The following is a 13,109-nucleotide window of genomic DNA, read 5'->3' as shown; positions in this document are numbered from 1 at the left end:
TAGCCAAGATAATCGTGACCCCAAATGTCATTATTGTTTCAATTACATAATACAACGATACGCATGTAAGGCCATGATGACATTTTGAGAGGAACTCGCTCCGCAATAAACGATGATTCCATGATTCAACTCAACCCGAAGGACATGTTTTCTAGATGCAAGTTGTCTTTTTTATACTCACTACTGCCACCTCAGGTCTTTCGCGTAACTGCAGGTTCTACAGTATATGAAGCTCGTACATGACGGCACTTGACGGACCCGAATTAACACCTTTTTGAGCGACAGTGCAGGATTTTAGAGGCAGTTGTGGTGGTAAACAGGTCTGAGTGCATTCTCCACATTAGGACATGGCAGGAATATGTAGTGGGAGGAAAATACTTTTTTTTTAAAAACATATTTAAACTCTGTGTAGTCCCTTTAAAGGAATAGGACACAGTTCTTCCATACTGAGATATGTTCTTACCTGAGCTTAGACGAGGTATACGTACCTGTCTGGTCTCTGTGTGTACCCGTGGAAGAGTGTGGTAGCATCCAACTTCACCCCTGTTTGAAGCTATAAGAATACATTGTCAGAGGCCAAATGCTAACAACATCTTTGGTCGTTTTGCATGCATACGTATCAACTCGTCTAAGCTCAGGTAAGAACATGTCTCTGTATGTAAAAACGGTGGCCTGTTCCTTTAAATGACTACAGTCTTTGCCAACGACAACAGCACTGGTTTATAGCGCACGGCAGAGCACACAAACATGCTTCTCCTTCAGCAAGCCAGGAAAAAAACAAACAAACCTCAGGCTTTTGTGGTGAGGTCACCGCAGTGGCTGAAACCTCCAAATCGATTCGATAAAGGTTAATTGTGTGGCCCTACAAAAAGACTGAAAAAGCATAATATCCAAGCTCTCTTGCGGCTAAGACAGACACTGTAATTACATTCTGACAGCCAAAATGCGTTAAGCGTGGGCGACTGTTTATCATTTAAGCATCCTTTCAGCATTTTTGCATATTCCTGAGACTAAATATTGTATTGAAATCAGCATGTTTTTTTTTTATATAGTCTATGTATATCTTCTCCAGTTCTTGTGCATAAATAAGTTAGTCAGCCTTGCGTTTCGTTTCTCTGTGCCTGACAGGTTGCATGATTCACTGCGGACCGCGAACCAATGAAAGATTAATGGGGCACGGCGTATCCAGGCTGCATCTGTATGTATTAGACACAGGGAAGGAGAGGTTTTTATGCTAACTAGGTACAAGTGCACTGCCAGGATAGAGTGCTCAGTAGGACGTTGTAATCTCAATAAACAGGGCATTTTACATTGATACAAAAACACTTAAAGGAATTCAAACCAACCAGAGCATAACCAAACAAAAGATAGTCTGTCAACCAGAAGAGACAAACAGATGGCGCTTTGGGGACAGGTGTTCGCAATGCCACAAGAGGACAGAATGATGGATTTGCATCTTTAGTTCAGATGGGAGGTCAAACTGTCCGACCGTGGAATTGTGTTTATTCGCAGATACTTCGAAGTGGATTGGCCACGATCCCTTATTAATCTCTCCAGGATTTCACGACTATTGACGCGAAATCAAGCAAACTCCGTCAAATCAGTGCGGCATTGCAACTTTTCCAAAGGCTTTCTCGCAACTATTCCTGAACTCTGCACCTTCTGCACAACTAAAGTGACTTTCTGATCAGTTAAATTCATTTTACTTGTTATCGCCTCTGTGGGTTTAACTGAGACTGGAGCCCGGATTTTAACATCTGCTCCCCGCCCCCCTCTTCGCCTGGGTTTGACTCAATGAGGGTAGCACCATTTTTAACCACCATGCCAGGGGTTGCCATTGCCCGCCATTGGTGCAGTACCTCCAACCAGAGGCGGCAGAAACAGCTAGTTTTTCTCTAGAAAGCATTGCTCTGTACACTCGTTTTAAACAACCATTTTGTCTGGTTTTCAATCATGTTAAACAGTGTACAGCCATATATTGCTCTTGTGATAACACTGGGACAGGTACAATTAAAGAAACCAATTTGAGAATTCTTGTATATTAATGAGGGCCTGTCTTTGATTGACAGGCCGTTTGCATCAGAGCTAAAGGCACGAGCATGACCGAACTATAGGCCCCGCGAGGGCCGAGTCTACAGTGGAGATTCCAGCCTTTGTAGGAACATGCTCGACTGGAGCAGGGAGGAGGAGTCTGTAAATCCATCAAGAACTGCCCATTAAACGATTGTCATTAACGTGAACAGGGAGGACTGAGCAGAAGGAGTCTACGATTTATTATCTCTATGGTCTGACTTTACAGCCTGCTGTGTGCTCCTTTCACCCTCTATCTGAGTTTCGTTTCTCTGTGCCTGGATCTTTATTTGGCGATATAGGCTTTATCTGACTAAATGTGCATTATGATCGCTTCTTTCCCCCGTGACACAGTTGCATTTGTGTGAAGGGCTGCTTTCTTTGCTGCGCAAACTTTAGGAGCTGAGGCTCAGTGTTAATGATTGTTCTCCTTGGAGAATCATTTATTAAGGGTTTATTAAGAGTTATATGGACTGCGTCTGAAACCATCAAATTATATCCTCAAAGTACTAACACAAGCAACTAATCCTTAGCCTTTTATGGGGTCAACTGTTAGATCTCTATGCAGATAGTGAACAAGAGCTTCAGCAGCAATTGTTCAATTCAACCGGAAGTGACATCGCCAACAGCTGTTTTTCTTCTTCTTTAAAGTTATTGGTGGAGTGCAGGCCAAACAAAAGTGCATGTCAAATATATATATATAAATATATATCTTTAAATATCATTAAATGTGCACCTGTCAATCAACAGTGGTTGCGCATGAATCACTCGAGGGCGAGGGGTGGGGTTGAGGGCATGGGGGGGATTGTTGCAGTGGCTTTTGGGATGGCACATAGCTCCTAATCACTGGTTAGTTAGCACCAGAGGTCCCAATGCTAAAGTGGCTATGATAGTTAGCATTGAGGCTCCTTTTCCTAACTCCTTCCTGACAGCCCAATTCGGAAGCTTCTCGTCATGGCGGACGCTAACGCACATCCGGTTTGGCGCTAGACCTCTTACCAATTTACTGGTTTCAGAAGGGGCCTGTTTGCTCCGCCCACTGTCCGCAGCTGAGCAGAGGACGGGGGAAGGGGGGCGCACATGCATCTGTTTTTTTAGATTATACAACTATTTAATATAATGCCCATTTTAGGTCTGTTCTTTTTCCCCAGAGTCTCTTGGGTTTAAACTGATGAAAAATGCAAAGAAAAGTTTGATTCTGATGTAAAAAACAAAAACCAAAAAAAAGATATTGTTTTAAAGGAACAGGCCACCATTTTTCCATACTGAGATATGTTCTCACCTGAGCTTAGACGAGTTGATCTACACCTAAGGACCAAAGATGTTTTTAGCATTTGGAATCCCCTAATGTATTCCTATAACTCCAAACCGGGGAGAAGTTGGAAGCAACAACGCTCTTCCAAAGGCCAGACAGGTACGTATAAACTCGTCAAAGCTCAGATAAGAACATATCTCAGTATGTAAAAACGGTGGCCTGTTACTTCAAGCAGAAAACAAGGTGAAACCTATTCCTTATCACAGAGCAGTCGTGAACACAAACATTTGCTAAGATGATTGAAAGGCTCAGTCTGTCTTTACTGCGGACGCCTTGACATATAATAATATTCAAATCTCTCCATGAATTGGTCGGGAGAGCAGGGCCCGGCTTCAGCGTTCTTTGTCCTGTGCCTTTAGATAATCACAGAGTATGAACTAGCTATTCTTCTCTGCCATTACAATCAATGTTTTTTCTACCCCCTATCACCACCTCACAGGAGTAACACCCCCGCCTCCGCAGCCCAAAGGGAGCACTGATTGGCGGCTATTTGTGGAGCTTGAGTAAAAAGGAAGAAAGAAAAAAAAAAAAACAATCAATGGAGTCGACTTGCGAGTGAAAGATCTGACAGACTTCCTGAAATGTTCACGTACATAGGCACCCGTGTAAACCTTTCATTTTCAGCTGGTGCTCGGTTGGATACCTGTGGCTTTGGAGCTTTCTTTTGAATACCTCGGCTTTGATACATTTTATACATTGAAATGATGCGAGTGAGAGACTCGGCTGGTCATGATTTCAAACTGGCCTGGTGCGCCCTCTGCAGGCATTAGCGCAAATGACAATGAAATGAGAAAACGATAGATGATGGGTTAGTGGTTCTCTAAACTAGGTTTTTGTTACAGTCTTGCAACAAATTAGCCACTTTAGTAGCTCCTACGTACTCCAAGCTTTCCAGTCTTGGGCTTAACAAGATTTTTAAGATGTTTTGCCAGTGGAAACACGCCATAAAGGAACCAAAATATATCGAAACAGTTCACAAGTGGACCGAGCTGAACATGCTGAACCAAAGCGGTTCAATACTCCACGTGTACCAGTTTAGCAGTTGCTTTTTTGCCGTGTAAACCCTTTTAGTCAATGCCGTGCTCGCCTGTTTGCAAACCAGACCTAACTGTTAAAAGCCCCATATTTGCAGAGTCCAGCGGAAACCGGACGGATGCCTCGATTTGTCTGTCTGAGTGCGTGGGAGCAAACACAGGAGGGAGATGGAAAGTGTTTTTAGTTAGTTAAAGAGCAATCCCGACAATGACAAGGCGGACGAAGGTTTTAAAAATAGTGGAAACCAGGGACTATGGATTGGAATATGTAAGATTCAATAAGACCTTTGTGAGTGAGTTATGTAGTGGAAAAAAACTGGCCCTTAGATACTTCTGTGGGCAGGGGCGGGTTTTCATTTTTATCATTAACATACTTACTAGAAGTTTTATTCTGTGGATGTTTTGAAAGCAGCGTTTTCCAAATCATCATCAGAAATTGCTTTGTGGATACCCAAGCGGAAATTCTCATCATCACAGCTGAGGAGGAAAACTGAGTTAAAATGAAAGAATGAAGCAAAGATAATTCAGGACTTATTAAACTAACACTCACCCCAGAAGATAGTGGAAAAATACTACTGTAGCATGGACTGCATTAGAAAGACTTTTCCGGGGGACGACTCCCAGTGACATGAACTACAAAACCTTACGATTAGTTTGGTTCTGAACCTGTGCACATCTATGGAAACAGTTAAATTGTTGAGTCAAGTGTGTGGGATTCAGCGACAGCCAGAAAAATACTGTATTGGGCATATTTCCAATAAAGAAACTGGGATTGTGTGATCAATACCGACTAAACCAGGACCAAGCAGCCTCCCCATTAGGAGCTGCCATTCACGGACCACAGCTCCATTCAGATAAAGTGACGGGAGGCACAGAACGGCACGGATCATTGATTATCATAATTCACTCTCATTGTCTCCTAAATCCGCTGGGAGTTCATCCACGCGGGCGGCATTTCACACCAAACCCTAAATGTCCTTTGGGCTGCATGTGCGCACAAGCCAAATGTGACTTTACGTTTAAATAGTTATGGGTCCAAAGCCATTCTTAATAATAGTAATGGGATTTTCGGCTCTTTTTGGTGAACCGGATCATTTGGATCAGCTCACCAAATCTAAAAGCTTCTCGACTGGAACTTGCAGCCTCTAGGCCAGTGTAACGCCTTATTTGAAAGCTACAGATACATTTTGTTGAATGGATCTTTTTCCTTGAGTTGTTGCCGCGTTGCTGTTGCTGTTTTAGTCACATTTTTGTCACTTTTTCATTGCATTTTCATCAGTTTGCGTCTCGCTTTTGTCGCTGTTTTTGCCACTTTTATCCACAAGCTAATGCCATGTGTCTTTGGCCGACTGGGGAGCGTTGGGTCACACAGAAGACATTAATGTCCCAAGCCTCTCATCCTTGACACCTGTTTTACATGTTTTGGTTAAGTCCCCAACTCTGAGGAGTGACTGAAGAAATGGTGGATGGCCTGTTATTGTGGACCGGATCATTTGGACCAGCTCACCAAAAGTAAAAGCTTCTCGACTGGAGCTTGCAGCCTCTAGGCCAGTGTAACGCCTTATTTGAAAGCTACAAATACATTTTGTTGAATGGATCTTTTTCCTTGAGTTGTTGCCGCGTTGCTGTTTTAGTCACATTTTTGTCACTTTTTCATTGCATTTTCATCCCTTTGTGTCTCGCTTTTGTCGCTGTTTTTGCCACTTTTATCCACAAGCTTTTAGATTTAGACTTCTATAGCTGGTGTTAGTTTCAAGTATGTTCTTTTTCATTTACAGTGAAAATCCTGTATTAGTGTTTCCCAGTCCCTCTAACCCCCTCTGCTGCTTGTACTGAATGTACTCAGACTCCAGACATCACTAAAGTCAAAACTTTAGCAAGGACTTTTTTTTTTTTTTATGTCACGACAACGCCTAAACAAGCTGCAACGCCCTCTCTCTTAGTGCAGCTGTGTTTTTTGCCTTTTATGCGAACATTGTTTTGCTGGATGCTTTTGTGAGTCTTTGCCATGTTTTTGTGGGGGTTTTGTGAGCCCCTCACACCTGCAGCCTAGTGGAGGCATCACAAGAGGCGCTACAGGAAACAAAGGAAAAAAGGGACAAAGGTGAAAGACTGTTGTGGTGAGGAGGGAACTGCGCAGGAGGAAGAGGAAGGAGGTAGAGGAGCTGACCAGTGCAAGACACCACGCTCTCAAACAGGGACAAACCCAGGAGGCGTTGCACCGTTTCAGAGGATCAGAGGCAGAGCTAACACCTGCATACAATTTTGTTGCACGGTTGTACAATGACAAATAATGCACTTACTTACAGTGAAAGGCGCCGACATTGTGCGACACATCGCCAGTCTGCGCATGTGATACTTCACTCCACAAACCCAGCGTAATTCTATGGGACTATAAAACTGAAAATAGGAGGCGGATTGTTGTCAAATGAAAAGTGTTTAAAAGCTAGAGATGGGCTGACTACATACTGTATATGGATTAGTTTAAGTTTAGTTTCTCCTTTCTCTTAACCCGACCCCATTCTCTCTTATAGTCTCTTTTTCTTTAACCCACCAAAAGATTAGCATGATACTGTGTGTCGTCTTTAAACACAAAAGGCTTTATTATGCAGGGCCTACAGCATGCTGAGGTATTCTTAAGATATTCTAATGGTTCCTGGGCACGTTGGATCACTGATGTTGAAAAATTACACGAGCCTAAACGTGCTGCGGTCAGCCGTATGTAGATGAGTATGTCAGCTGAGATGTGCGTCATTCTGCTTCGGCATCGGACTGTTTTGAGGCACCGCTTCTTTGTGGAAAATCTATTATTGCACAAATATCTTACAATGTCTTACATCATGGTAAGATATTTGTGTCTTTTCCAGTATACATTGATAAACGTTACATAAATGCATCGAGGCATTCAAGGCGAGAGACACAGCAGGTGAATAGGGAAAAATATATTTAAATAAGCTAGTTAAAGCTGCTCTAACTGAATTACTCTGTTATCAAACCACACATTTCAGTCATAGGTTGGTCAAATCTCTAAGCTGTTGCCTAAAAAAATTAGGCCTTCATTTTTAAAATAGTAGGGGTGAGCGGGGAGGGTTGGGTCGTGGGGAGCGTTGGGTCACTTATTGATTTAGTGCTAAAAAGAGACCAGGCTGAACTGAGAGGTCATGGAAGCTCAACAGCAGCTGCCTGAAAGGTTTCATTTCCAGGATGAATAGTTATAATCTAAAGACAAAGTTCTTGATAATTGACTAAATGCCATGTGTCTTTGGCCGACTGGGGAGCGTTGGGTCACACAGAAGACATTAATGCCTCTCATCCTTGACACCTGTTTTACATGTTTTGGTTAAGTTCCCAACTCTGAGGAGTGACTGAAGAAATGGTGGATGGCCTGTTATTGTGGATCTTAGACATAACTCTAACCTTAAGCCCTAACCTTAAGGATCTCGTGTTCTATTACATTATGTACATACAAAGTACTAATACAAGTTATTCCATTGTGTATGTACTACATAGGTACAAGTTATTACAGATTGTTACAGAGAACATTACATTGTACTAAATTTAGTTAGGTACAATATATCAAAGTAGTGTAAAATAAAGTGATACCAATGTTTCAAGGTCAGTAAGTCAAGTTCAGTGGTGTCGAACACTACGGTTTAGGTAGTTTAGTTTAAAAAAAAATATGGTTTCCTATGTCCCGGGGGCGCCTGGGATTGCTGGGGGGGCCCAGAGCTTTGCCTGGTCAGAGGGTCAGGTCATAAATGATAGTATTTGAGCAAAATGTATGGTCTAAAATCATCAAATATGACAGAGTAAGGACTAGAAGTTAATTGAACACTCCCATTTCAGTTTATTTGTTTGAAATAAAGACCTATTAGCAATTATTTTCCTGTTTTGATACATTTGTAGTTTTTGACTGGGGCCGTTTGGCCTGACTACAACACGTGCAGGAGGGGCTTCAAGGAAAAAAGGTTGGGAACCACTGTCCTATGTGAAGGACCTGTTTCATGTTTTAATACTGTAACTTTTACCATTAACGATAAAAATTCTATAAGATATCATCCTGTCATAGACAAATGTTTGTGCGTCAACCCTTCAGAATAAATTGTAGTGGCCCAAGGCTCCCGCTGGACAAATCATTGCAATAATGTGTTCAGTTTCTGTTGACTATTAAAGCCTCATGATTTAGCGGTCTCTGCACGTAGTTCTGGAGAGTGTGCAGACTTTGTATCTTGCCAAAATGTTGAAAGCCTTGGCAGTAAAGCTAAGAAATGTCTTATGTGGCCCAACCCTACCCGCTTTCCCCTATGCTTCAATTATATCCCAGTACAGCCATCCCCTGTGCAAATACCCTCTGATTTTGCCTAACAAGAACTGTCCAACAAAGCCCTTGAATACCGCGTTTTGTGCGTGCCCTGTTCTTGAACTCCTTAGTCGATCTTTTACACCAGAAGCTTCAGAACACAAGATGGATCTTTTATCCAGTGCCATGGAGTGAAAGCCTGAGCATTTGAAAGCAAATACAGCTACAGTCTGTTTTCGACCAGAGAGCTCAGAATAAGGATCTTGTAGCCACATCTCCCCGCATATCATTTTTTTGTCTTTCAAAAGAAATGCTCCCCGCTACTAATTCGTTTTGATGTCGGAGCAAAGCGCGTTTCCAGCTGCCGTGGCTTGACATGTGGGATCAGAAAGGACGTGCCCGTAGGCTGCGGCGCTCGGCGGTCCATGCACTGTCGCTCACCTACGCTCTTCTTCAATCACAGCGCGCCTCAAGTCCTCCGCAAACACACACATTGGCAAAGACAGAGAAGAATGACCCAAACATGACCTCAGCCTCCCCGCCAGGCGAACAGAGGTGAAGAAGGCAAGTATCTGACAGATCGCTGTAATCACTTTTCGTCCAATGTCATTCAGTCATGCCGCTTTCAATGATGGAATTGTCAGCATTATAGTCTTAAAATAGCATGAAATAGCGTGAAAAATTTGTCTAACCTGTCGTACGCGCTTTAATGTGGCTGAGTGAACACTTTAAGGCGAGACACATCAGGTGAATAGGGTAAAAAAAATTGCATTTAGAGAAATAGGACTGCACCGTTAGCTAAAAAGATGAGATTTAGAATGTTGTGTTTAGTTTTTGAATAACAAAAATTCAAATTTCGGACTTATTTTCTGCTGTTCAAAGCTCAATAAATCATTTTAGGAATCAGAAAAGGCCTTCAAAATACAAGCCAGGTTTGGTTTGGAGTCTGTAGGAGTTACTAAAGTGGAGCTATTGTTGCAACAGTGGAAGGGAAAACCTCATTTTGAGAAAACGAGTCTATATATTATATTATATTACCTGTCTTGGGCCGCATTTGGCCACAGCTGTCTCCCAGAAAGGAATGATCATATTTACAAAACGCATAGTGAGCGCGTGTGACGTGCTTAATTTGGAGCCACAGATCCGCCATAGGTTCTTTCTCATGTGAAACAAACTGTTTTGTTCAGGTTGCAAGACAAACGTACGCACGGTGTATGTTTTTGTGCGTCGGCTGAGCGGCCAGCAAATGTCTTTTCGTACATTTTCGTACACACATGCAGACTTTGTATATGTGTCACAGCGTGTCACAGTGCGGCCAACGCACGTTCAGATGTCTCGTACGTCCTCCATACATGTCGCATAAGTGGATCGTGAGTTGCCCGTTCGCCGAGTGCATCAATTCTGAATGTACCTGAAGAGAATGAAGACTACGGCAGTGGCCAGCAGACCAGGAGTGTGTCGTATTCAGGAGTGTATCAGATGGATGTTCTTTCAGTGTAGCAGGGGAGGATGGTTGTTTTTTTATGGTGTCAACCCTTGTTTCTATGACAAGACCCTGTTGAAATACCAAACTGCTGGGCAATCTCTGCGACACACGGCATTGGTACACACAACGTACAGATCCTGTGCAGTTGTTGCAACCTTTATATGAAGCCCGCATGAACCCTCAGTCAGTACGTTTATTGCAGGTTGGTCTTACAACTTACATGCGTTGGCTGTAAGAATAAAGCGTTAGCCGCACGTCCAAGCAGCTTCCATGTGACGCACGTTGGACTTCAAGGCTTCGTTGGGTGCCTGGTGGTCAACTATGTTCTCCACGAACAAAAAATCCTCAGCGATTTGGGAAACGCCAAAAATCGCATGGCCAAAAAGTCGTTTGTCCGGTTGTGACCTAGGCTTAAGACGAGGTCATGCTCGACGTAGTCACGCTAGTTTGCGTCACTCAACAAAACGCCATAAAATAAGCATCGTAAAAGGTGAGTTTGGTCTATGTTTTTTATTTTACTCCAAATAAAAAACTAAGATGTTAAAGCAGTACTAAGTAACTCTTCCCCCTAGAAGCCATAACCGCAACTGCAGGTGTAGTAGCAAGTTACGATTTTTTAACTTATTAATTGTCTTGGAAAGTAAATACTACGCTGACAGGAAAGGCGAAGGGAGAGAGGGTTACTGTGCATCCAATTATACAATGGAAATATTTTTTTTCACTCAAACCTGGCTGTAAATACTGTTTAAAGTGACGTTAGCCCACAGTTAGCTTTGCCCGTTAGCCTGTTAGCTTCTTCTTCGTGATTCCATTAGTGTGTATTGCTTTCTCCGCACCGGTGGCAGTCGAGTTGCAAACATGGTTTTCTGGTCAGAGACACCAGGGAGAGATGAAAGACCCTCCAATCATCCCATAAACACTTGTATTACCCCCATAGGGACTACGAAACGGATTTATTAAGGTAAACACGTTACTTAGTACTGCTTTAAGGGAGAAAACTAGCACCCGACGTGTCTCGCTATAAGAGTTCAGTCATTTTTGCTGCTTGTTCTGCTACAGAATAGATCGATTTTAATACAAATTCATACAAAAACAAACTGCAAACCCAAATCTCCATGGACTACATCTGACGGAGGACACTATAGCATTCTGGCTCCTACCTGATGATGACGTACATGACCAGGAAGTTGCCGACCAGCCCGATGACGCACACAATCATGTAGACGACCACGATGGTGACTTTGACGCTGGTGGGCAGTAGCGCGGTCTCGTTGTAGGAGTTGGTGAGGTTGTCGTGGAAGAGCGAGTCATTGTACAGGTGGTAGTGGCTCAGCTCCGTCAACAGGAAATCGTCCGGGAAGTCCATGATTGGCCGTGAGCCGGGAGAGAGAGTGGGAAGGCTTCACCTGTGACGAAGAAAAGACATGGACTGAGAATGGGTGCTTTATTTTGTTATTTGTTATTTGGCTTAAACCCAGAATGCGTTGTGTCTTGCTGCATCGGACCACCAGTAATTCATTACAGTAACCAGTAAATACACAACCATGTAGTACAGACTCTGCTCTGATGGGGCAGGAAAGTATCACAATAAACAAGATTATTGACTGTAACGATACTGGATAGTGTAAACTCTCCATGAAAATGACAGTAAACCTCTGTTCAAAAAGTGCATCATCATATCCTAAAATACCACACAAGCTGTAATAAACGTTAAATATGATGTAACTGAAGAAAACCACGATGAAGCCTCCCAAACACTAGCTTTTGGCAGTATCGGTCCTTCCAATGTCATCAACAAACTCGTAGCTGGTTATGTGGTTGAGGAAAGCTGTACAATTTATCAAAACCAAGTTGGGTATGTTGGATGTTTATTATTACCAATTCAATGCACTTTGCAATGCGTAAGAGCTCCTTTACAGACGTTCTTTTTGTTGAAAAACGAGTGCAGTTTCTGACAGGGCCAAACTGTTTACATAAAAGTGAACAAAGCTAAGCTACATACAAAATAAAGCTTAGTGAAGCAAATTTATTGTGCTATTGTTTAATATATTTACTGGTATCGGGCTGTTTGCGTGAGCTAGTGTTTTTGGGGACCCCGTTTGTGAAGTGGAGCATTCCTTGTTGGAAAAAGTGCTCGACAAATGAAAGTTATAGATGTTTATTATTGGTAACGACTGAGTCTCTATCTATCTAACTTTTCCAGAGGAGAAACGAGCTAACTTAACAAGTTACTTTTAAAAGTAACGTTACCCAATACTGGTCTCGGAGTGGCTCAACTCGCACTCTGAAGCAAAGTAGCGAAGGGATTTATGGCTCTTTTTTGGGTATTCATTTTCAGGGGTGCATTTTAGATGCTTTGTATTTTCCTACATTTCAACTTATTTGTAGTGGAGATGTGAGGTCTGTGTGATCATTTCAAACACTTTAAAGACAACGGCAGTTTGATTTATTTTGTCCTGCCCCGAGACATTGGAGAATGATATCTTTATATAGGTTTGTCGGCTGAACAGTGTGAATAAACAAGCTTGATTGGTTTTGGCTTTACCTCGCGTCCCGAGGCAACGTCTTGCAGGAAAAAGGGAACAGAAGTGTCTGTGCCGCGAAAGTAAAGTGTGATTCATTTTGATTCATATTTTTAGTCGCACTAAACCTTATTGATGTTTTATGCTGTTATGCAAGGGAGTGCTTTTAAAATGATTTTTTTAAGTGATTGATTTTGCAATGACAATAAAGACTTATCCTATCCTTATATAATTAATTAATGGAAATTAATTGGAAAAAAGTCCCAGCCCTACTTTTTACACACATATCACCAATGCCTTTCTTTTTAAGCCACACCTGCCTTTTTATTTACTTGCAAAAATACCATTCCAAAGTTTGGTGTCACCCAGGCCAGTTCTATAA

The 13,109-nt window shown here is 42.4% G+C and overlaps 1 protein-coding gene across 1 annotated transcript in view; it reads right to left on the bottom strand.

The window, feature by feature from the left end:
• The window catches only part of oprl1 (opiate receptor-like 1), a 111,634-nt gene extending 100,022 nt beyond the window's left edge, over positions 1 to 11,612 (bottom strand). Inside the window, 1 exon segment of the mRNA XM_079558065.1 lies at positions 11,366 to 11,612. Within this exon segment, the coding sequence (XP_079414191.1) occupies positions 11,366 to 11,571 (206 nt within the window). The 5' untranslated portion in view covers positions 11,572 to 11,612.
• Positions 11,613 to 13,109: the final 1,497 nt, after the last annotated feature.

Source organism: Gobius niger (genome assembly GCF_951799975.1).
Source record: "Gobius niger genome assembly, chromosome: 6".
NCBI classification, from domain to species: Eukaryota; Metazoa; Chordata; class Actinopteri; order Gobiiformes; family Gobiidae; genus Gobius; species Gobius niger.
The sequence above is the reverse complement of the archived record's forward strand: the minus strand, read 5'-3'. Positions and strand labels throughout refer to the sequence as shown.